Source organism: Sceloporus occidentalis, unplaced genomic scaffold, assembly GCF_023333645.1.
Source record: "Sceloporus occidentalis isolate IW3139 unplaced genomic scaffold, rSceOcc1.0.p SCAF_3, whole genome shotgun sequence".
Lineage (NCBI taxonomy): Eukaryota > Metazoa > Chordata > Lepidosauria > Squamata > Phrynosomatidae > Sceloporus > Sceloporus occidentalis.
This window is the reverse complement of record NW_028316983.1, coordinates 122,394,373-122,418,416: the sequence shown is the minus strand read 5'-3', so window position 1 is coordinate 122,418,416 and position 24,044 is coordinate 122,394,373. Positions and strand designations below refer to the sequence as shown.

General features: G+C 41.3%; 1 protein-coding gene across 2 annotated transcripts in view; it reads left to right on the top strand.

Annotated features, from left to right (window-relative positions):
• LOC149316687 (flavin-containing monooxygenase 3-like) overlaps window positions 1-24,044 on the top strand; it is a 54,262-nt gene that overhangs the window by 21,147 nt on the left and 9,071 nt on the right. For both annotated transcript variants that reach the window (XM_089516043.1, XM_089516044.1), the window contains 4 exons: window positions 2,929-3,091; window positions 8,960-9,102; window positions 11,967-12,166; window positions 21,042-21,400. In XM_089516043.1, the coding sequence (XP_089372169.1) occupies window positions 2,929-3,091; window positions 8,960-9,102; window positions 11,967-12,166; window positions 21,042-21,400 (865 nt within the window). The remainder of the gene's footprint in view (window positions 1-2,928; window positions 3,092-8,959; window positions 9,103-11,966; window positions 12,167-21,041; window positions 21,401-24,044) is intronic.

Genomic DNA, 24,044 nt, shown 5'->3' with positions numbered 1-24,044 from the left:
GTGTCCTTTGGTGTTTCTATTGTTAAGTAAATATAAACTCTTCAGCTTTTTTACCCTTCAAGGTTACCTTTTGTTGTATTCTCACTGAATTGGGGATATTGCTGAGAACTTAGTCTGTAACTCAGCAAACAAAAAAAAGCTGCTTTCATCTTCTCAAAACCAAAGTAAAGTTTGCTGAGTCAGCCAGTGTCTTTCGGCAACAACTACTGTACCAGACACCCTTCGACTCCCGTTCCTCCTTCTTCAGATTTTCCTCTTAGGGATCCACCTCTGTCAGGAGGGACGCGGGGTCTCTAACAGGCCCTTGTACCCAAAATCTCCCCGGTTGGGGGTATCCTTTTGTTAATAGGATTACAGCAGTTGAGAGTTTGTGGTGCGGAACTTCGTCTCGCACCACCGAGCGCCTCATCGGCGAAACCGGAAGCTCTCTCCCTCCCTTGGCAGGTTTATTCAGATGGAATTTGCCATTGCCATTTTCTAAGGAGGCTGACAGAGTGTGACTTGCACCAGGTCACCCAATGGCATTCGATCCCTGCCTTCTAGAATCATAGTCCATTGCTCAAACCAAGTACAAGGATGCTTTGGACTGGTTTTGAATTGGTGAACTGCCTAAATAACATGAAATAAGCGGTAATGAATGAACAAATAACATGAATTGCCTAAGTAACGTGAAATAAAGGGTAATGAATGAACAAATAATGTGAAACAAGGCAAAACCACGGGAACCAGAGGAAAGCCCCACCGGAAGCGTAAAAAGGTCACGATCCGATTCTGCCCTCATGTGCATGTGTAGGGATGCTAATTTGAATTCTAGACTATGAAGGGTACGTACCCATATGATAACTTGTTTTGCATTTGCACTATTTTGGCTTTGGCATGGGCGCTATGTTCTTCTGTGGTGTGATAACCATCTACATACTTGTGTTCATTTCTGAATTGGCCGTACTTTCTTTTCTTTTGAAATTGAGAGACATTCCTCCCATGTGATAACATCTATTGTCTCTCTACTCCTTATAACTCAGTTTAAACCTGGCCAGGTCTGTGAAAATCTTAGCAAATATATTTTTATCAACCACTGTGATGTGCAACCCATCTCTTGCCAGTAGTCTTTCTTCATGAAAGTGCAGACTATGGTCCAAGAAGCCAAATCCTTCCTGATAGCATCAGCTACAGAGCCAGTTGTCCATTTAAAATAGTCTTCTAGCTGTTCCCGGGCTATGTTCTTCAACAGGAAGGAGCGATGAAATGACAACCTGTGCTCAACATCCTTCAGCTGCCTATCTAGAGCCTCATAGTCCCTCATAATAACTTCAAGGCTGTTTCTCGCAATATCATTTGTTCCCAAATGTATCAGAAGAATGGGACAATAGTTGATGGGCAAGATGAGTCCTATCAAATTCACTGTTACATCATGGATATTGGTCTTGGAGGCAGCACACTGCTCAAGGCATCTTATTAGGTCTGCACATGACTCCTTTCCTCTGGGAATAGGCAGGAGTTGTTTCATTCAGAGGAAACCTGACACCCTGCCTCAGGTCATTTTCTAAGGTTGTTTTCCCTGTGCCTCACAATTGCTAAGGGGAGAATTTGGAATCAATTGTAATCCCCCAAACCTGCAGTGTGGTTCCTGATAAGCTTCTTTTATGTATCATGTTGTTCACATATATGCCTCTTGTGTTTGGGATTTACCTAGGGTTGCCATAATTGTCCACTATTACCAGGGACAAAATGTGGAACAAATTCGAGACCAAACTGTGTAGGACAACTGCAGGACAAAACTCAGCCCAAAATGTAGGACATCTAAGAAAAAGGGAGGACCTTTTATCATTTACCCCATCCCAAGGGGAATCGTTTCTGTCTTGCTTTTCCTGCACTTTTTAGAAAAGTTTCATCTTCCCTGACAAGTCAGCATGTATATGCAGGGGCCTTAAGCTACTAAACTTTCTTTTTCACTGGACAACCAATTTGCACTTGCTTCAGATATAGCCCTCAGAATCTCTGGCAAGAAAACAAACATGGCATATATGTTGCAAGCACTGTGAAAGCTCTCTCATTATCCATGTTAGTTCCTCACCATCCATAGAATAGAACATAGCACTCGAGGCCTCCCCTCAAACTCCCCCATGAAATGCCCATATTGGGGGAAAAAATCTTCCACTTTGCTGAGCTCTAAAGATTGAGGCAGCAACTATATAGAGATGTGGTTTGCCTGGTCAGACCTCAAGGAAGTTTGTGACCCACTTCTTCTCACCAGAAACTTGGTCCTCAACACACAAAAACACACAATCAAACCCCCAAATGGCTTCAGTTGAACAATCAGCCTTAAATACAAGCTCACCTTCACTTGTTGTTCCAGAGAAGCAATAGTCTTGATCATTCTCTCTCTCTCTCTCTCTCACACACACACACACGCACACACACACAAATATACATACACACACACACCAGGGGGGGCTGATTCTTTGTGTTTTAATCAACCCTAAAGACATATATAATAGCACAAAATGTAATTCAGCCCCGAAAGCAGCCCCCTGCAAGTGAAATGCCCATTCAGGAAACATTCACAGCATCTACAGAAACTTTCAGAGTGTGCAGTCCTAAGTACACACTGCAGTAAATTCCTTTAAATAGAGTTAGATTTTTTCCAATAAACTTGCATAGTATTGTGTTGATAGCTCTTTTGTCAAAACCCAGTTCCATTCACAAAATATTTTAGGCCAGAGTGGGATGATGTGGCCCTCCAGATGCTGTTGGGACTGTGACTCCCAGCTGTGCTGGCTTCTTCTGATGGGAGTTGCAGTCTACAAACATCTGGAGGGTCACAAGATTCCACAATATCTTTAATTTTTACATTAATTACAATAAATGTGTCAATTTTGATTGGACCCTGAACAATAGTGAAAAACTTTCTTGAACACTTTTCCAAAGACTCTTGTGAGCAAAATCAAGAAGGGCCCCGATTTCCCTATGACTGGACAATGGGATGTCATAACAGAGAAAGATGGCAAGGTGGAATCAACTGTATTTGATGCTGTTATGATTTGCTCTGGACATCATATTTATCCAAATATTCCAGTTGACAGCTTCCCTGGTAAGTGGCTTCTTTTATAATAATAAAATATAGTATATCTGTCTGTCTCTGCAGTTGATATAAAACTGTGCAATCTAGACACTGAAAGCGTTAATACTAAAAGTACCAACAGAGTCTGAACTTCAAGGTTATTTGATTTTTAAAATGGATTGATTAATTTTATTTTATTTAAATCTATATTTAGCTTGCAGCACAGTTTTAGTTACTAGGTGGCTGGCTTCCACCTAGTGACTAAAAGGCCTCTGACAAAGTTCTCCACGATATTCTTGCAAAAAAGCTAGTAAACTATGGGCCAGACAATGCTACTGTTACATGGATTTGGACTTGGTTGACTAACTGAACCCAAAGGCAGATCATGAAGAGAAGTGACCAGTGAGGTGCCACAAGATTCTGTCCTGCGTCCAGGGCTATCCAACATTTTTATCAATAACTTGATAGAATAGAGGGCATGCATATCAAATTTGTAGATGACACCAAATTAGGAGGAGTAGCAAATACCCCGGAGGACAGGATCAAAATTCAAAATGACCTTAATAGAATAGAAAGTTGGTCCAAAACTAAGAAAATGAAATTCAACAGGGAGAAATGTAAGGTACTGAACTTAGGCAGAATTTTTTTTGAAATACTTAGATATAGGATGGGGGACACCTGGCTTAACAAGACTACATGTGAAAGGGATCTAGGAGTCCTAGTAGACAATAAGTTGAATATGACGCAACAGTGTGAAGAATCAGCTCAAAAAGCCCAATTTTAGGCTACATCAATGGAATTGTTTAAAAATCATACAGGAGAGAAAAAGTGATGGTGTTACATTTTGTTGTAGTTCAGTTGATTTTGAGGAATCACTATGCAGGTAAAGGCAACTCCTTGTCTATATGGAGACTGAGATGTTTATCACACTATACTCTTAAAGTGCTACTATTCCACTTTGACTCCTCTAGTTGCCTCCTGTTGCATTCTGGTATTGGCAGTTTTAAGGAGGGGTATTTAGAATTCTCAGGCAGAGAAGTTCTGCCTGAGAATTCTAAATACCCCTCCTTAAAACTGCAAATCCCAGAATGCAACAGGAGGCAGCTAGAGGAGTCAAAGTGGAATAGTAGCACTTTAAGAGTATAGTGTGATAAACATCTGAGATAAAGAACATTAAAATGTATAGTCCACTAGCAGCAGTAAAGTAACTCCTCTTGAGACCCAAGCTGTCCTGTATGAAGCTAACTGTCTCTTTCTTAGGTAGAAAACAATGAATTTCTCAAGAAGTGTTTGTAGTGATACATAGGGAAAATGTTTAGGTGCTGTATAGGTAAATTTCAGCCCATTATAGTTGAAAAGATACTGGCAAAAGTAATATCGGAGCCATTGGCAATCATATTTGAAAACTCCTGGAGAACAGGAGAGATCCCAGCAGACTGGCGGAGGGCAAACATTGTCCCCCATCTTCAAAAAGGGAAAAAAAAGAGGATCCCAACAATTATCGTCCAGTTAGTCTGACATCAGTTCTAGGAAAGATTCTGGAGCAGATCATTAAACAGAGAGTCTGTGAACATCTAGAAGGCAATGCCATAATCACAAAAAGTCAACATGGGTTTCAGAGAAACAAGTCATGCCAGACAAATCTAATCTCTTTCTTTGATAAAATTACCAGCTTGGTAGATGAAGGGAATGCTGTGGATATAGTATATCTCGATTTCAGTAAGGCCTTTGACAAGGTTTCCCATGACATTCTTGCAAACAAGCTTGTAAAATGTGGGCTAGACAAAGGAACTGTTAAATGGATCTGTAATTGGTTGACCGGCCGAAGCCAAAGGGTGCTCAACAATGGCTCCTTTTCATCCTGGAGAGAAGTGACCAGTGGGGTCCCACAGGGCTCTGTCCTGAGGCCAGTGCTATTCAACATCTTTATCAATGACCTGGATGACAGAATTGGGAGCATACTTATCAAATTTGCAGATGACACCAAATTAGGGGGAATAGCTAATACCCCAGAGGACAGGATCAAGATTCAAAATGACCTGAATAGACTAGAAAGCTGGGCCAAAGCTAACAAAATGAAATTCAACACAGAGAAATGTAAGGTGTTGCACTTAGGGCGGAAAAATAAAATGCACAGATATAGGATGGGTGACACCTGGCTGAATGAAACTACGTGTGAAAGGGATCTAGGAGTCCAAGTAGACCACAAGTTGAACATGAGTGAACAGTGTGATGCTGCAGCTAAAAAGGCCAATGCTAATTTAGGCTGCATCAATAGAAGTATAGTGTCTAGATCAAGAGAAGTAATAGTGCCTCTGTATTCTGCTTTGGTCAGGCCCCACCTAGAATATTGTGTCCAGTTCTGGGCTCCACAATTCAGAAAGGACATTGAGAAACTGGAGCGTGTCCAAAGGAGGGCGACAAAAATGGTGAAGGGTCTGGAAACCATGCCCTATGAGGAACGACTTAGGGAGCTGGGGATGTTTAACCTGGAGAAAAGAAGGTTAAGAGGTGATATGATAGCCCTGTTTAAATATTTGAAAGGATGTCATATTGAGGAGGGAGCAAGCTTGTTTTCTGCTGCTCCAGAGAACAGGACCCGGAACAATGGATGCAAGCTACAGGAAAAGAGATTCCACCTGAACATTAGGAGGAACTTCCTGACAGTAAGGGCTGTTCGACAGTGGAATGCACTTCCTCGGAAGGTGATAGAGTCTCCTTCCTTGGAGGTCTTTAAACAGAGGCTGGATGGCCATCTGTCAGGGATGCTTTGATTTGGATTTCCTGCATGGCAGGGGGTTGGACTGGATGGCCCTAGTGGTCTCTTCCAACTCTACGATTCTATGATTCTATGATTAATAATAATAATAATAATAATAATAATAATAATAATAATAATTTTTATTTCCCGCCTCTCCCTGAGGATCGAGGTGGGATTACAACAATAAAAACAACAAATACAAGATTAAAACTACAATGTCATATAAAATACACTCAATAAAACAATATATAATTACCAATACAATGTATTGACTAAATCATCATTTAAAATACATATCATTACAAATAGAGGTGGAGTATTTCTAACTCTCTTATAACAGATTGGGTGGATAGGCCTGCTGGAGTGAAATAAATTATTTTATTTATTTATTTATACATAATAATTTCCCAAAACTGGGACTCAAGGTGGCTCACAACATTAAAAAAAAGTACAATTAAAAGCATACAAAAATAGTACATTAAAATATAAAATTATTACAATATTAAAACAAGTTACATATTAAATACAATTAAAATACAATAAAAACATAATAATGTTAAAAAAATACTTTAAAACAATACAGTGCCATCCCATGCTTGAAAAACTGTCTTTTAAAAGCCTTCTTAAACAGGTAGGTCTTAGCCTGCCAGCAGAAAGATAAAAAGAAAGGGGCCTTTCTGGACTCCCTGGGCAGGGAGTTCCAGAGTCTAGAATCAGCCATGGAGAAGGCCCTCTCTTCTGTCTCCACCACCTGTGCTTGTGATGGGGGTGGGATGGAGAGAAGGGCCTCTTCTGAGGTTCACAGAGCCTGGTCTGGTTCATAAATGGAGATATGGTCTGCCAAATAGCCTGGGCCAGAACCATATAGGACTTTATAGGTCATATCTAGCACTTTGAATTGTGCCTGGAAACAAACTGGCAGCTAGTGGAGCTGTTTCAACAGAGCATTGTGTGGTCTCTGTAACCTGCCCCAGTTAACACCCTGGCTGTGGCTCTTTGGACCAGCTGAAGTTTCCAAATACTCTTCAAAGGGAGCCCCAAGTAGAGCGTGTTACAGTAGTCCAAACAGAATATAAGCAAGGCATATATCACCAAGGTCAGATCCAGTATTTCAAGGAACGGGCACAGCTGTTGTACAAGTTTTAAACATGCACTCTTGGACACTGCAGAGAGTTCAAGAGTACAGTGGATCCCCCACGTAAGGGGAAATCTGCGTATACTCACACCCCATTAAAACAATGGACTGCATGCTTTGATTGGTGTGCGGCTTCTGCGTAAGCTGGAAGCTGAGTATAGTGCACCTGCGTATGACGTGGGCACACTGTACATCCAAACTACGAATCTGTGTCTTCAGGGGGAGTGTAATCCCATCTAACACAGACTGGATCCCTATTTCCTGACCAGGCGCACCTCTGCCTTGTCTGGGGCGGATTATAGACCGCCCATTTGGGGCGGTCTGCACCCGCCCCTTTCCCCAGTGTATCGGGGCCTCAGTGTGCAGAGTGGCAGCCGCTGAGGCCCCGATCCGCCGCTTTTCAGGCTGCGGGGAAGCAGCAAAACGCCGCTTCCCCGCAGCCTGAAATGGGGTGTCCCTGGGGCTTCAAGCCCCAAGGACACCCCTTTCTCTTTTAGTCCGCTGGGTGCAGCCGTCTGAAGGCTGCGCCCAGCGGACTAAACCAGGAAGGAGCTCCGATTCTATGATTCTATGATTCTATGATCTCATCCATTTCCAGAGCTGGGAAAGGAAATTCGTTTACATATCAAAACCCATGGCTCCCCCTTGTTTCTGTGGGAACCTGTTATTTAGATCCCGTGCTAGGGCCATATAGCTACTCAGGTCAAGATGCACTGTTGATATCAAGATGCAGGTCAGAGATCATGGGAGGAGCTGCCTTAAAGCTGCTATCAGGCAGATGACTTAAGGAAGTGTTTCTCTTTGTGATTGAGAGGGAGCCATTTGAATCAAAGGAATGGTATTTGCATAGCCATTTGGGTCACTACTCTAGCAGAAACATTTGGTGAGATCAAAACATGAACCTAAGATGTGAAATACACTTCAAACAGTTTCATTAGAAGACTGATTGCCCTTTGTCTAGAGACCCTGTTAAACCTTTAAAAGGTCTCCTAAATTTAGGGATGTGCCTTTTTCAGGTCAGTCACCAGCTGCTCTCAAGTCATTTTGCAGCCAAAATCTATGTCAGTTTGAAGTCAGAGTCACTCTGACCTGGTTTGCTAAGCCTTAAATATTAAGCAGACTTACAAACCCTCACACAAATTGGACTTCCCAAGATAGAACCTCTACATCAGGTGAGTATTACAATAAGAAAAGCCTATTATCTATCCCACATCTAACAGGTTACTTCCTGAGTCTTGTATGAATGCATGTGTGTATGTGCCTGTGTGTGTTTGAATCCGTGTTTCCAATAAAAGAGACATTGATTGTACTTAGAGCCTCTGCCTCATTTCTGGATTTCTAGTTCCTGGTATACAGATTGAAGGGGCGATTCCTGAGGTGTAGTAACAGGCCTCTTCTTGTGACCTTGAGCTAATTAAATTCCCCATTAATAATTTGGTCACTGTTACAACTTTTAAATGTGGATTTGATTGCACACCCCTATGCCCAGGCAGGAGGCATTCCGTATCCAATCCTGACTTCTCCTGCACCTTGCAAACAATGGGAAAATCCCATTCTTTCAAAAAGTGAGAGAGAAGTCTGTATCAGGTACAGGATGCCATGATCAGGTACAGGATGCCTCCTGCCTGAACATGGAGGTGTGTGATAAAATCGACATTTAAAATTTTACATCCCACACCTAGCTCAGGAGGAAAGGATGGGAACAGGCAGTGCAATAATCTCCAGTATTTAGTCATACCCAGTTCATTTTACTGGGTTTTGCAGTTGAGAGAGGGCCATTTAGAATTCTCAGCCAAAGAGCTCTTAGGCCTCATTGAACTACAAGCCTCAGAATGCAACAGGAGGAGAGTGTAGTGCGGTAATGTGGTTGATAATCAAACTTCACAATGCCAAATTTCTACTAAATTTCTTTCTTTTTAACGTTCTAAATTCTAACAGAACTAAATTTCTGTCTTTTAAACATTCAGATATATGTTTGTTTTCTCTCCACTTTTCCATACAGGCTTAGAGAAGTTTAAAGGTAATTTCTTCCACAGCCGGGTATACAAAGGACCTGAAAAGTTCAAGGGGAAGAAGGTTTTGGTTATTGGCCTTGGGAACTCTGGCTGTGACATTGCTGTGGAGCTCAGTAACATTGCCTCACAGGTACTTACAAGTCATTGTTGGCTTTAATCATTAACACAATCCATCCCTTATTAAGCACGTTTCAGCCTCATTTATCTCGGTGGGAGTTAGGTTGTATTTTCCCCTAAAGGGACTTAAACATGTTTGATTTAGATGGCATTACACCTATAGTAATGAGAGGAATTAACAATTATGAAGTATGGAGTTACAATTCAATCAGATTATGTACCTTACAGGAAGTCAGAAATTTGTTCCAAGCATACTGAGCTAAAGCAGAGGAAATACATTTCTGGCTCATTGGCCTAATACAGTTCCATGTCAACCCACAAGATTTTTTTATTTTTATTCACTAAAGGAATTGTTTGGCCTAATTGAAAAGCTGAAAAGTAAAGTCAGTGTTCAGGTATAGCCAGCCCACTCATGTTGGTGGAGAGATGGCTAACATATTGATGCAAATGTGGTTGTTTTTTTACCAAAGATATAAGCATTAGCTAACCCTTGCATTTTTAAAATCACAGTATTGAAGGGACCATAGGAATTACTTGATATAATAAAAAAGATGGGGAACTAGGAATGTTTTCATCAAAGCAGTTCTCCCTAACATAGATGAATTTAAATGTTTCCAGTCTCTTAACTTGGAAGTAATCCATCTAGTAATATTATTATAATTTCATAAGATAAGATAGTTAATATCTTTAGTCAAATATATACCAAGGTATATAAAGCCTGATGGATATAATTGCAGGTTTGTTAACTGTTGCAGTGAATTCTGGTAGTTAGGGAACTACTGAAACACAGAAGTTTTGACTTTGTGTAGTTGATATGCAGCCTTGCAAAAGTCCACGATATTTTTCAGTTCTGCAAAAGAGCAGTGAGGGTGTTCTAAAAAAAAAAAAAGACATCTGTGAAAAGATTTAACTTATGAATTTGTCCTCCAATCCTTGGACCATATATGTTAGGGTTATGTCGGATAAGATTGGCCAAAGTTTCAGTGGCTATGGTAAAAAGAAGTGGCAAAAGAGGCTAACCTTGTTTTGTCCCTCTTTCTAAAGAAATATACTCTGAAGTCAATTTATTAACTATAATGATTGTTTCTGAGCCATTATAAATTGTGAATCTTAACTTCATTTCCCAAAGCACTCCAAACAGGTATTTGCCAGTTCAAGTGATCAAACACTTTCAATCCATCAAGGGACATCATCACCATTGGAGTCCCTGAGTAAGAATAATAATACAGTGGACACTTGCCTTACATGGGGGATCCGTTCCGGACCCCCCTGCGTAAGAAGAATTTCACCTATGCTTGTGTGTGCAGCAGAGCGGTGGTGTGGCAGCGTGCCACGGGCACGCGCCCCATTCATCTGAATGGAACGTGCCACCCCTTGCACCTCGTGCGCTCCCCGTGGCTTGAGCATATAAGTTCAAAGCTGCATATGGCACGCCCACATATAACACGGGTGCACTGTAAATGACTTCTAATACTCTACAAATGGCATCTGATATTTTTCAGGTTGGCATAATGAAAGTTTCTATGGGCTAGTACAGCTGTGAACAGTTTAGCATCCTGATTAATAAGTGGAATGGGTCTAAATGCTGAGACAGGTGGAGTGTGATCCTTTCTTTTGGGGAGCAGAATTATTCTAGAGGTACCCCACATTTGGGGGCATAAACTCTGACTAAGGCCCTCATTAAACAATTTCAATAGATGAGGGGATAGTTTTTTTTACAAAGTAACATAAAATTCACCTGAAAAGCTGTCCAGCCCTGGTGATTTCCCCAGTTTTACAGAATGAATAATCTGTCTTAAATTCTAATTTAGAAATAGGTTTGTTCAACAAGGCTGCATGGGGATCTGACAATTTTTTAATTTGGATTCATTTGAGAAAAGATTCCAGCATATCTGAGGAAACTGATTCTTTACAGTAGAGAGAGGTATAAAAGGTCTGAAATGACTTCACAATATCATTGGGTGAGATTTTAGATCTCCAGAGGCATTGTAATAGTTGAGATCAGTCTATGGTCTAACATTCTTTGCCATTCTGGTGAGTAGCTTCAAGTTTTTATTATTATGCTCATAAAAATGAGCTTTTGAATAATAATAATAATAATAATAATAATAATACTGTTTATTTATAGCCCGCTTTTCCAAAAGAGATCAATGTAGTATAGTAGTATAGTATAATGTAGTCTGGATCTTTTGTAGGTTTAGGTCTTCAATTTCTGCCTTGTTCTTCAGCAGAGAGCAATATATCACTTGGTCTTGAAAAATGTACCGGCCCTAAGTTAGTGTTCATTTTTTACTCAAATTTAAATTTAAATATTGCATTAAAAGCATTACCAGAATGAAACTGGAAAATGAACCCCCCCCCCCACACACACACACCTGTCTCTGTTTTGAGCTTGGGAGAGAGGAAAACAAGGTACATTAATTTTTGAAAACCCTATTTCTAAACCATCCCACCCAAAACACCTCTTTTGTTTTTCCCCCTCTTTTCTTTATAATTCTATCTTCCTACCTACTCATTCAGGTTTGGATCCCAGCAAAAGTCCTAGGGCTAAGAACTTCAACCTGATTTCCTGAGATCCACTATTCCCAACACTGACATGGATACTGCAGAAGAAAACAACATAAGCATTATAAAATTTTGTACAGTACTAACATTTTAATCAGATATTGCATTGATGGTATTATTTGCCATCTTTCACCTGGAAATGTCAGAGCAGTGTAATAGAAAAGCTTTTCATGGTCATTTTCACAAATTTATAAGCACATAATCATCCAATGGTTGCTACTGTACCAGGCTCTATTGAACTGAGTGAAGATGAGGTTGTGCTGAAATTTATGTGAAGTTTACTTCTCTGTTCTATACCTGCTTTTTTAAAAGGTGTGTATCAGCTCTAGAAGTGGATCCTGGGTGATGAGTCGTGTTTGGGAGGAAGGCTATCCCTGGGATATGTTGCTTATAACTCGCTTTGAAACATTCCTCAGAAACACCCTCCCAACTGCCATCTCTGACTGGTTGTATGTGAAGCAAATGAACAGATGGTTCAGACATGAAAACTATGGTCTGATGCCACTGAACAGGTAATGTCCCAAACAAAAGAAGTTGTGGTGTTTTGTTTTTGTTATCTACATTGATGACCAAATTTTTAGTTATCCATTTATTGTGAAGGGTTACAAACTGCCTTTCAATTAATGATCTTCAAGATGGCTTGCAGTGATTTGTAATCATACAAACAAGCAGCAAACTCTCACACCCCATCTCCCTCCACTCATTTAGCCAACTGACTGAAGTATGGGGCCAGAGCGTGCCTCTCTTCAGTCCTCTAGTGCCAGAACCAGGTGGAGTTCGGTGATCTTTTTGGAGGGAGAGGTGGAGACAAACTATTTGCACCTGTTCTTGTTGGGACTGACAGAAGTTCCAATCTGTTCAGTATGTTTACTGAGCATATTACTATCTATTCTTGAAAAACACTAAGGGCTTTATCATACTTGACTTTTAAACTGCCATTCCCATGGCCATCTCTTTTCATTACCAGGGGAAACCCATGAATGAGCTGCCAATAGTGTGATGCCCCAGGTGTGGAAAGCCATTGTACCACAGTCTCCTCCTTCCCCCTTTACCCCTCCCCCGTGCTATTTTTTTAAAAATCCTCTTTTTTCCATGCAATTGTGGAGCTCCACAGCCTCAAAGTTTATTTTTAAAAATGTAAACTATTAAATTGGGGCTGCAGAGCTTTGAAATTGTGAGAAAAAAGTTTAAAATAAATAAAACAAATAAAATCATACCAGGGAGGGAGGGTGGAGTTAAGGGAGAGGACAGAAAGGGAGCACCATGGGGGCCAGCGGTCCTCAGTTGCACAAAAGAAAACCAATGCTGTAAAAGCAGCAATAAAAGCTATTTCTATTTTTTCCCTCATGATTGCAGTGAGAAAGGGGCTGGTGTGATAAAGCTCTAAGAATCATTTTCCTTATACAGAATATTGACACTATTTCAAGTAGCATGGAAAATTTATAAACACTTAGTTAAGTAAGGTGGGTGACAGAACTATAAATATTTCAAATACTTTTCTGAAGTGAATTTGATTTGTACTGTTCATTTTATATAAATATTAAAGTTAGAAGACCAAGGGCCAATTTCATGGAAACTGTGTTTAGTTTATATCAGCTAGACCATAACTAAGGTAACAAAACCTATAGACAAATGTCATAAGACTCACTTAGCAAACTCCAAAAAGCTGACAGAGCTGAATCAACAAACTTCAGTTGCAGGACAGCATTTTCTCATGATATGATTTCAGTTCAAACATTTACACAAAATAACTAAGAATTTTAGAAATGTTTTCTGTCTCACTGGAACATTTCAGGGACAATCCCATGAGAGAAGTGTGGTCTTATGGCTGCCAGCTTCAAAACCATTTAATGTCTCTTGCATAAGATATCACAGAGATGCAGAAAAAAGCTTGCAGTCTAAATGCAATCTGAGACTTAATTTGTACAGCAGCCTCGCCTACTTACCCCCACTCCAAAAGTTGATGCTATAAGGTTAGCTGCATTTCCCTCTGCATGTCCCCAAACCCTCACTGCCTGTTCAAATGGCACCTGAAATAGAAGAGGGCCTTGTCTTGTAATCTTTCCTCATAAAAAAAAAACGTTTTCCTTTACCAGTTTTCAGGGCAAAACAGCCATTTGGAATAAATTCAGACATAAGCCCATGGTAAAATGCATTAGAGAAATCTCACTGAACTCAGTAGGACTTATCACTGAGTTGTCTTTGTGTGTCTTCAGGTTATTTAGAATCATAGAGTTGGAAGAGACCACAAGTGCCATCCAGTCCAACCCCCTGCCATGCAGGAAATCCAAATCAAAGCATCCCTGACAGATGGCCATCCAGCCTCTGTTTGAAGACCTCTAAGGAAGGAGACTCCACCACACTCTGAGGAGTCTGTTCCACTGTCGAACAGCTCTTACTGTCAGGACATTCCTCCTAATGTTGAGGTGAAATTTCTTTTCCTGTAGCTTGTATCCATTGTTCCGTGTTCTAGTCTCTGGAGCAGCAGAAAACAAGCTTGCTCCCTCCTCAATATGACATCCCTTCAAATATTTAAACAGGGCTATCACATCACCTCTTCACCTTCTCTTCTCTAGGCTAAGAGGTGATATGATAGCCCTGTTTAAATATTTGAATTTGGTGACCCTAATGTGAACCTGTCACAGGGTTTTCTTGACAAGATTTGTTCATTGCCTTCCTCGAGTGTGACTTTCCCAAGTGAGATAAATACAACATGGATAAATAAAGTTCTGAACCTTGGTCTCCAGAGTACTAGTCCAATACCCAGACCACTACACCATGGTTACTGTTCATCACTGAGTTAGGGATATAAATCTTCACTTCTTTTCTTTTTTCAACAAAATTTCTCCCCACTGGACAAGAAGTTTTCCACACAAGTTTCAACACCTACCCCCCCCCCCCCCCCAAACACACAAAAAGCATTTTGAACAAGCTGTCCTGCCTAAGAATCTAAATTGTGCCAAGAAAAAAAGGCAGATTCCAGTAAAAGTCTGTTTAGCTTCATGGTCTCTCCTTATATGGGAGGACTCAGTAGCTGCTGTTATTACTTACTCTGATGGGCACTGATGACTTCAGAATGTGGAGGAAAAACACCCATGAAAATAATTTTGCTGTTTTACAAATTGTTTAGCTATGTTATGAGAACCAAAACCTTTTGCCCACCAAATCTGGAAGGAGGTGCTATGCCTTTCAAATGCTTTTATTTGATGTATGTGTAGTTGATCTTTAGTTCTGTCCAAAGACATTTTAGGATTATATCACACGGAGCTTTTTGGAGATTTTTCAGCTCAGATCCGGGGTGACTGTGGGTCCAACGATGCAGATTCACATCATAACGTGAATGTGTTATGACATGCGATTCATTTCTATGGGAGCTCCTTCTGTGGTACTTCCGCAGTGAATCCAAAGTGAGTCCTCATTTTGGTGAATTCGGTACAAAAGTGAATTCACAGAATCTGCATTCAAGCTCACTTCAATTTCACTCTGAATTAGTCTGGTGTGGAATGCAACTTTGCTTCCCTCCCGGTACACACACACACCCCGAAACCTCCAAAGAGGCAAATTTCCCATGATGCTGTGCTGCAATTTTGCCCCGATTGCTTCCGCTGCTCGGAAGGGTAGATGACAGAGATGGAGGGAATGAACAAAAGGCTGGTGGAAAGATGGGAGGCTGGAGGGAGCAACAAACTCCAACTCTCAGAATTCCATAGCACTGAGCCAGGACAGTGAAAGTGGAGTTAAACCGGAGGCAACTATTACAAAGGGAAGGAGAGTGGATTGGATTCAGGGAGGTGGTATTTTAGGGAGCATGGACAATAATTATAATAAAAAAAGTTTTAATAATAATAATAATAATAATTTATTTTTATTAGTTTGCTGAGGCACCAGAGCTCTCTGGCAGACAAGGCTCAATGTCTCACGACACTACAGTTCCCAGAATTCCATAGCACTGAGCCAGGACAGTGAAAGTGGAGTTAAACCGGATTATTTCCCAGTGCAGATGCAACCTAACAGAATGCAACTGTTACAAAGGGAAGGAGAGTGGATTGGATTCAGGGAGGTGGTACTTTAGGGACCATGGGGAATATTAGATGCTTTCCCAACTTTTTGATATAGATGTTGTTTGTTTGTTTTGTGCCTTCAAGTCATTTCTGAGTTATGACAATCCTAAGGCAAACCTGTCACAGGGTTTTCTTGACAAGAAGGGTTCAGAACATGAGAGAAGTTTTGCCATTGCCATCCCCTGAGGCTGAGGGAGTGTGACCTGCCCAAGGTTACCCAGTGGGTTTACATGGCTGAGCTGGGATTCAAACACTAGCCTTCCACTCCACTATAGAAACCCATTGGGTGACCTTGGGCAAGTCACATGTTCTCAGCCTCAGAAGAAGACAACGCATCCCTTCCAACTCTAGGATCCTATGTATTCCTATATGGCAGAAGGTTTTGGACTAGATGACTACTGGGGTACCTTCCATTGTTAGGATTTCTCCATGGCAAAATTCCTATTTGGCAGAAGGAAATTGCCCCTTCACTCTATCCCCATTCTCTTCTATGAGAATTTGAATGGGAGAACAGGAGGAGAAAGGGGACGAGATTTTAAGGTATCCACCATCTACACAAAATATGCTCCCTTCTTTTGTTCCATTACAAACTTGCCAAGAAACCCCTAAGATTTGCCTTAGGTTCACTATAAGTAAACTCCCTTCATATTCAGACACTTTGGTACTTCATGTTGTTGTTGTTGTTGTTGTTACCGAGTTATGGTGATTTTGCTGTTGCTACCCTCTGAGGCTGAGACAGTGTGACTTGCCTAGTGCCACTCTGTGGGTTTACTTGAGCAAGCTAGGAAAAGCAAGGAGGGAAGAGGGGGAGGGCACGCCTGCCCCCTCATCTTCCCTGTTGCTTGGCTACACTTTATTATATATATTATAGAATTATAAAATGGTATTATAGAAAAGGGTTGGACTGGATGCCCCTTGGGGCTGCCTCCACCTTGATAGCACACAGCACAGCACAGATAACTTTGTAGTTACCTTGGGTCCCTATATCAGCAGAAAGTAAAATAAAATAAATCATAGCTTTAACTTAAAAATTCTTTCTTTAGATGCATGGAATAAAACTGAGGCAACCTTTTCAGGCCATTGCCATTTCAAAGCAACTGGATATCATTGCCATAACATTTTCAGGCTATTAATTTTAAAAGTCACAACTGAGCTACTAATAGGTTTTAAGTCTGTCAAGTTCTTGTACCCCTCTGAGTTATGTTGCTGTCTTGTGAGCGATCCAGAGGTCCACCATCCAGATGAACTTGACTTTATCCAAAGGTCTCATCTTGCCTAGGGAGTTCTTCTTGCCAGTTCTGGAACCCCAGATCCAGCTTAAAGCAGCAACAAGTGATGTGTTCCCAGGAGCTTCCTGGGGGTGTGAATTCATATCCCTGGAAGAGTGGTACATTTTTTTCTTGTAATGGAAACTGGAAACTTCAGTGACTATATATTTGTGGTTCTAAGGAGGGGGAAAACCTACTTTATTATTTATTATATTGTCCATAATAAATGGACAATGTAGTGCTCCCAAGATGCATTTATTGGGAGACCTCTTGAAAGCAAGGGTATGTTGCTGATATTGTGACCTTTTGGCAGATCATTCTAAATCTATTACACTGAAGGTTGCCACTTTTGCAGTAGCATCCTGAAAGATCAGCTACAAATTCTCAAAGATGTTGACAGTGGATTCCAAATGGGATCAGCTGTTGTAATTGCCATTATTGTTGTTGTTCTGAGGTGATATTTTATCCAGTAATTTCTGGTTTTCTTTCATTTCCAACCTTCTTTGTGATTCCTTTGTCACACATGAGTAAGTGTGTCAGTAGGATTTGATTTCTGTTGTGAAGATAAGAACAATATTTGTCCTTATTCTGGCTTCCTGGCACTTCTCCTGTCCTCCAAGTTTTCTCAAAGATTATTGACAGTGAATCTGAGGTTATACTTGCAAGTTCCTTTAGTATTCTTGGATGTAGTTTATCCAGCCCTGAAGACTACGACCACCCCTGCAGCCCCAATCCACCTTTTTACCTATGCAAAAGAAGCAGCAAATAGCCGCTACTATTTGCTCTGGCAAAAAGCCGCATTTTCCACCCTGCTCTAGAGGGAGGCTGGCTTTTAGGCACTCCAGTGGCGTGCAGCATGTAAACACCATGCCGCCGAAGTGCCTGGAAGCCAGCCCGTGTGTGGGCAGCCGGGTGGCATGAAGCCAGCTTCCAAGTGACTTCAGAGCATGCGGGGTCAAAGTGCCACACTTTCAAGCCACATGGCTAGCAGCACAAAGGGGCCGTCTGTTTCACCCCTAAATGAATTCAATTAGAAAGGCTAGTATTCCTGTACTATATCTTTATCATTCTTGAGCTGGTTCAGTAACTGCATGATTTATTCTGTTAGAGCACTGTTTTCCTTTTGAAAGAAGAGTGAGGTAAAGCTATCAAAGCCTTCTTTTTCATAGAAACATAGAATCAAAGAGTTGAAAAAGACCACAAGGGCCATCCAGTCCAACCCCCTACCATGCAAGAACTCTCAATCAAAACATACCTGACAGATAGCCATCCAGCATCTTTTTCAAGACATCCAAGGAAGGAGACTCCACCATTTTCTGAGGGAGTGCGTTCCACTGTCAAACAGATCCTACTGTCAGGAAGTTCCTCCTAATGTTGAGGTGGAAACTCTTTTTCTGTAGCTTGCATCCATTGTTAATATGACATCCCTTCAAATATTTAAACAGAGCTAGCATATTAACCCTTAACTGTCTCTTCTCCAGGCTAAACATACTGAGCTCCCTATATCTTTCCTCATATGGCATGGTTTCCATACCCTTCACCATTTTGGTTGCCCTCCTCTGGACATGCTCCAGCTTGTTAACATCTCTTTTTAATTATGGTGCCCAGAACTGGAAACGGTATTCCAGGTGAGGCCTGACCAAAGCAGAATAGAGTGGCACTATTACTTCTCTTGATCAAGACACTATACTTCTATTGATGTTGCCTAAAATTGCATTGGCCTTGTTAGCTGCCACATCACACTGTTGACTCATGTCCAACTTGTGGTCTACTAGGACTCCTAGATCCCTTTCGTATGTAGTCTTGTTAAGCCAGGTGTCCCCCATCCTATATCTATGCTTTTCATTTTTCTGCCCTAAGTGCAGTATCTTACATTTCTTCCTATTGAAGTTTATTTTGTTAGTTTTGGCCCAGCTTTCTAATCTATTCAGGTTTTCTTTAATTTTGATCCTATCTTCTGGGGTATTAACTACTCCTCCTAATTTGGTGTCATCTGCAAATTTGATACACATGTCCTCTGTTCCTTCATCCAAGCAGTTGTCTCTCATGCTGTTTAATATTTACATGAAGCCGCTGGGAGAGATCATCTGGAGACACACGGGGAGCAGGGTTATCAGTATGCTGATGACACCCAAATCTATCTCGCTGTGTCCCCAACTGCTGCAGTGACCAAGGATGGCATCTCTCCACTAAATGCCTGTCTTGAGTCAGTAATGGGCTGGATGAGGGAAAACAAGCTCAAGCTGAATCCAGAGAAAACGGAGGTACTTGCTATAGGAACCCCTGGCGCAGGTGGGGAGTTTTGTCAACCAGTCCTGGACAGGGCCACACTTCCCCTAAAGGACGAGGTTCGCAGTTTGGGAGTGCTCCTGGACTCATCTCTACAGTTGACATCTCATGTGGAGGCGGTGGCCAGAAGTGCCTGTAATCAGCTTCGGTTGATGTGCCAGCTGCGCCCCTACCTGGCTCAGAAAGACCTTGAAGCAGTGGTACATGCGTTGGTAACCTCTCGTTTAGACTTCTGTAATGCGCTCTACATGGGGCTACCTTTGTACCAAGTTCGGAAGCTTCAATTAATTCAAAATGCTGCAGCCAGATTGGTCACAGGAACATCAAGATCGGACCATATTACACCAATATTAAAATCTTTACACTGGCTGCCAATTAGCTTCCGGGGGCAATACAAAGTGTTGGTCATTATCTTTAAAGCCTTACATGGCTCAGGCCCAAGTTACTTAAGGGAACGCCTCTCCCTACACAATCCGCCCCACACTCTCAGAACCTCAGGGAAGAAATTGCTGGAATACTCAAAAACTAGACTGGTCACTACTTCCCACAAAGCATTTACAGCTGCAGCCCCAAAATTATGGAATAACTTAACGGAAGAGATCCATCTTATTGCCACACTAGAAGCCTTTAAGAAGACATTAAAGACGGATCACTTCCGGCGGGCATATCCACCCGACCTGCTATAGTTGAATATTCCCACTCTGATTTGATAATACGGAAAACAGACAACGATTTGGATGTGTTAATTCTCCTATAACAACACTGCTGGTTTATTAGTATTGTATTGTATTGTTAAATAATGCTGTTTTTATCCTATTGTGCACTTTGTAATTTGTATTGCTGATACTGTTGTGATCCCGCCTCGATCCTCAGGGAGAGGCGGGAAATAGAAATAAACTTTTTGTTATTATTTATTATAAATATGGTGAATAGTACCAGGCCCAAGATAGTACCCTGTGGCACCCCACTAGTCATTTCTCTCCAGGATAAAGAGAAGCCATTGTTGGGCACCCTTTGGGTTCAGATGGTCATCCAATTACAAATCCACCTAACAGTTTTGTTGTCTAGCCCACATTTTACTAGCTTGTTCACAAGATTACCATGGAGGACCTTGACAAAGGCCTTACTGAAATCAAGATATGCTATATCTACAGCATTCCCTTTGTTTTCCAAGCTGGTAATTTTATCGAAAAAGGAGATCAGAGTTCTCTGGTATGACTTGTTTCTTAGAAACCCATATTGACTTTGTTTAATGATCTGCTCTAGAATCTTTCCTGGAATTGATGTCAGACTAACTTTTGTCCCATTAGCATATCAGCATCGTCTCTATGAAGTAGCCCTATCATTTCTTTAAATTTCTTTGTGCTCCAAACATAGACAACAACAACAACAAAAAACCTTTTAAATTATTTTTAAGTTCCCTAGAAAGGCTGAGCTCATTCTGTGCTTCAGCTTTTCTGGAGTCCCCTATATAAGTACTGGTTATTCATTTCTGTTCCTCTAGTGTTTGTAACACCCTTAGCTTCATTTAACACTTGTATGCTACAATCATATGAGCAGTTTAAAAAGTTAACAATCTTTCCCACAGAGTAATTTATTGTAGAACTGTGCAGAAATAGAATTGGGAGCTCTATAAAGAACAAGACAGACACATATATGGAAAGATGTCCTCTCATGGGAGCACTGAACAGCAGTAATATTGGTCTGCTTTCAAAAGTCACTCTGAGTGAGCCCATTAGCAGTAATGCCTTTTTTCTTTCTCTTTCTAGAACTCTGCGTAAGGAGCCAGTCTTCAATGATGACTTGCCAAGCCGTATCACATGTGGAACTGTAGTGGTGAAGCCCAATGTGAAGGAGTTTACAGAAACGTCTGCAATATTTCAAGATGGGTCTGTGCAGGAAGGTCTTGACTACATCATTTTTGCCACAGGCTACACCTGTTCCTATCCATTCATGGACGATGACTCCATAATCAAGAGCAGGAACAATGAAGTCACTCTGTACAAAAGCATCCTTCCCCCTGGGCTGGAGAAACCCACCATGGCAGTTATTGGCTTGGTCCAGTCCCTTGGATCAACTATCCCAACTGCAGATCTTCAGGCTCGCTGGTCCACAAGAGTGTTCAAGGGTTTGTGTAGTTTCCTCTTTCAACACAAAATCTTTGTTATTCTTTTTTATTTGCCATCAAGCAAACTTGGACTTATGGTGACCTCTCAAAGACCCTATTATTTACAACCCTGCTTAGTTCTTGCAAATCCACATTACCTTCATTGTGTGTATCCATCTATAATGCAGTTTTCCCCACTGGTTTCCACTTTGTGGAGCAGTACCATCTTTTTCAGTTAACCACATCCCCATGATATGTCCAAAATATGATATCCTTAGTTTAGTCATTTTGTCTTCTAGTGAGAGGTCAGAGCTGATTTGCTCTAGGACCCATTCATTTACTTTGCTTAGCAGTCCATGATATCTGTAGAACTCTCCTGAAGTATGTTTCAAATGCATTGACTTTCTTTCTGGCCCCATTCCCACTGGTCCATTTACCCTGGATGGAACTGGGCAGATCTGGGTCCCCCCCTCCTGAATCTCTTCAGAAGCAAGAGCCCACTATAATTTATCTTAATTGGGGTAATTTAACCCTGAATGCCATTGCAGCTTTTTGAGGAGAGTTCACATTTGCAGGTACTGGTTTAAAAGAAGGTTCCTTTGCTGTCAATCAAATTCAGTTCCGCTTTCGTCAAAGGTGATGTTTCCTACAGCAATTGGGCAACTGGATGGGTGCTTCCCCCTCCTTTTTAAAAAAAAAACGACAGCAGTGTGTGCATATTTTGTCAAGTTTAAAAACCTCCAGGTGTGTGTGTGTTGTGTGTAATTGGGTCACTACAGATTATGCCTCCGTTTTCAACCCCAAAATGCAATCTAATGCCATCTCTGCATCCTCCCTCCTTGCGACCCCAGAATGCATCATACACATACAATAATAATAATAATAATAATAATAATAAATTCCTCACCTCAGAAAGCCATCTCTGCATCCTTTGCTTTCCCTCAGCCACCCCAGAATTCCTTACAGACCCATGCAGTAGCAAAAGCATTCTCTTTCAATTTGCCCAATTGAAAGAGAAACATCTGTAACATTCACATTGTAGCATTCACATATAAAAAATAATTTAGGAAAAAAGCCTCTTGCAAAGTGAGGTGCCGTCCTGGGAGCAAGCAAATTAAAGGGAAATGTAGCACAAGCACACACTCTATCTATATATGTATCTGCCTGTAGAAAAAGTATTTGCATAGCCTGTCAAAATAAAAATACAAAAAAGGCATGTTCCGTTCCCTGCCCTCGCTCTGACTTAATTCCCTCCTCTGAACTTGACCCTTCACCCTGCTCCTTCTTCCTCCTCCTTCCGATTCTGCCCTTCATGGCCCCCTTCTTTCCCCCAGCTGCTGCTGCTGCCTCTTCTTCTTCTTCCTCCTCCTTCTCCCCCCCGACTCTGCCCTTCATGGCCCCCTTCTTTACCCCGGCTCTTTCTTCCTCCTCCTCCTCCTTTCGATTCTGCCCTTCATGGCCCCCTTCTTTCCCCCAACTCCTTCTTCCTCCTCCTCCTTCGTCCCGATGAAGGGGAGGCATGTTCCGCCCTCCCTCTGACCTAAATCCCTCCCCTGAACTTGACCCGATCATGATTGGGGACAAGTTCATATTTGCAAGACCCAGTTTTTCTCAAAAGATACAGCTTAAAGTCTGCTTTCAAAAGACCCGCGCCAAGAGGCATTTGCCCCTGAATGGGTGTGAAAGCCTCGTTTTCACTTGTGAAAGGATCGGGGCCAATATGAACTTCCCGTGGTTAATCCAGGTTCTGATCCGGGGTAAAAGGTAGCCTGAATAGCCCCTATGTCAGCCTTCTTCACTGTCCATCTTTCACAACCATACATACCAGTTGGAAATATTATAACATGGATATTCTTGACTTTGGTATTCAATGATGTATCTTTGATTTTACATAAGGATTTAATATGGTTCTTTATAGCTGCTCTTCCAAATCTGAGTCTTCTAATTTCATGACTACAGTTGCCATTTTGATTAATGCTGGAGTCAGGGTATAGAAATTTTCCAGCTTTTTTATGTCTTCATTCCCCACTTTAAAGCTTTTGCAGTTATTTACGCTTCATCATTTATTTATTTTTTTACATTAGAGGTCTTTCCTGTTTTCTCTAAGTAATATGGTATCATTTGGATCTCCAACTGTTGGAGTTCCTTACATCAGGTTTTACACTTCTGTCATTTGAGTCTAATCCTTCTTTCCATATTATCTGTTAAGCATATAGATTAATCAAATGTAGGGATAAATGCAGAGCCAGTGTGGTGTAGTAATTTGAATACCGGACTATGACTCTGGGTAAGCAGGGTTGGCCCACAGCTGTGGAAACTCACTGGGTGACCTTGGGCAAATCACATTCTCCCAACCTCATAGGAAGTCAAAGTCAAACCCCCTCTCAACAAACCTTGCCAAAAATAATAATGATAGGTTCACCTTAGGCTCACCATAAGTCAGAAACACTTGGAGGCACACAACATTGCAATAGTGATATTTTGTCAGCTACAGGAACATTTTGGACCACCAAAATGGTGAAGGGTCTGGAAACCATACCCCATGAGGAGAGACTTAGAGGGCTTGGTATGTTTAGCCTGGAGAAGAGAAGGTTAAGAGACGATATGATAGCCTTGTTTAAATATCTGATGCCATGTTGAGAGTGGAACAAGCTTGTTTTCTGCT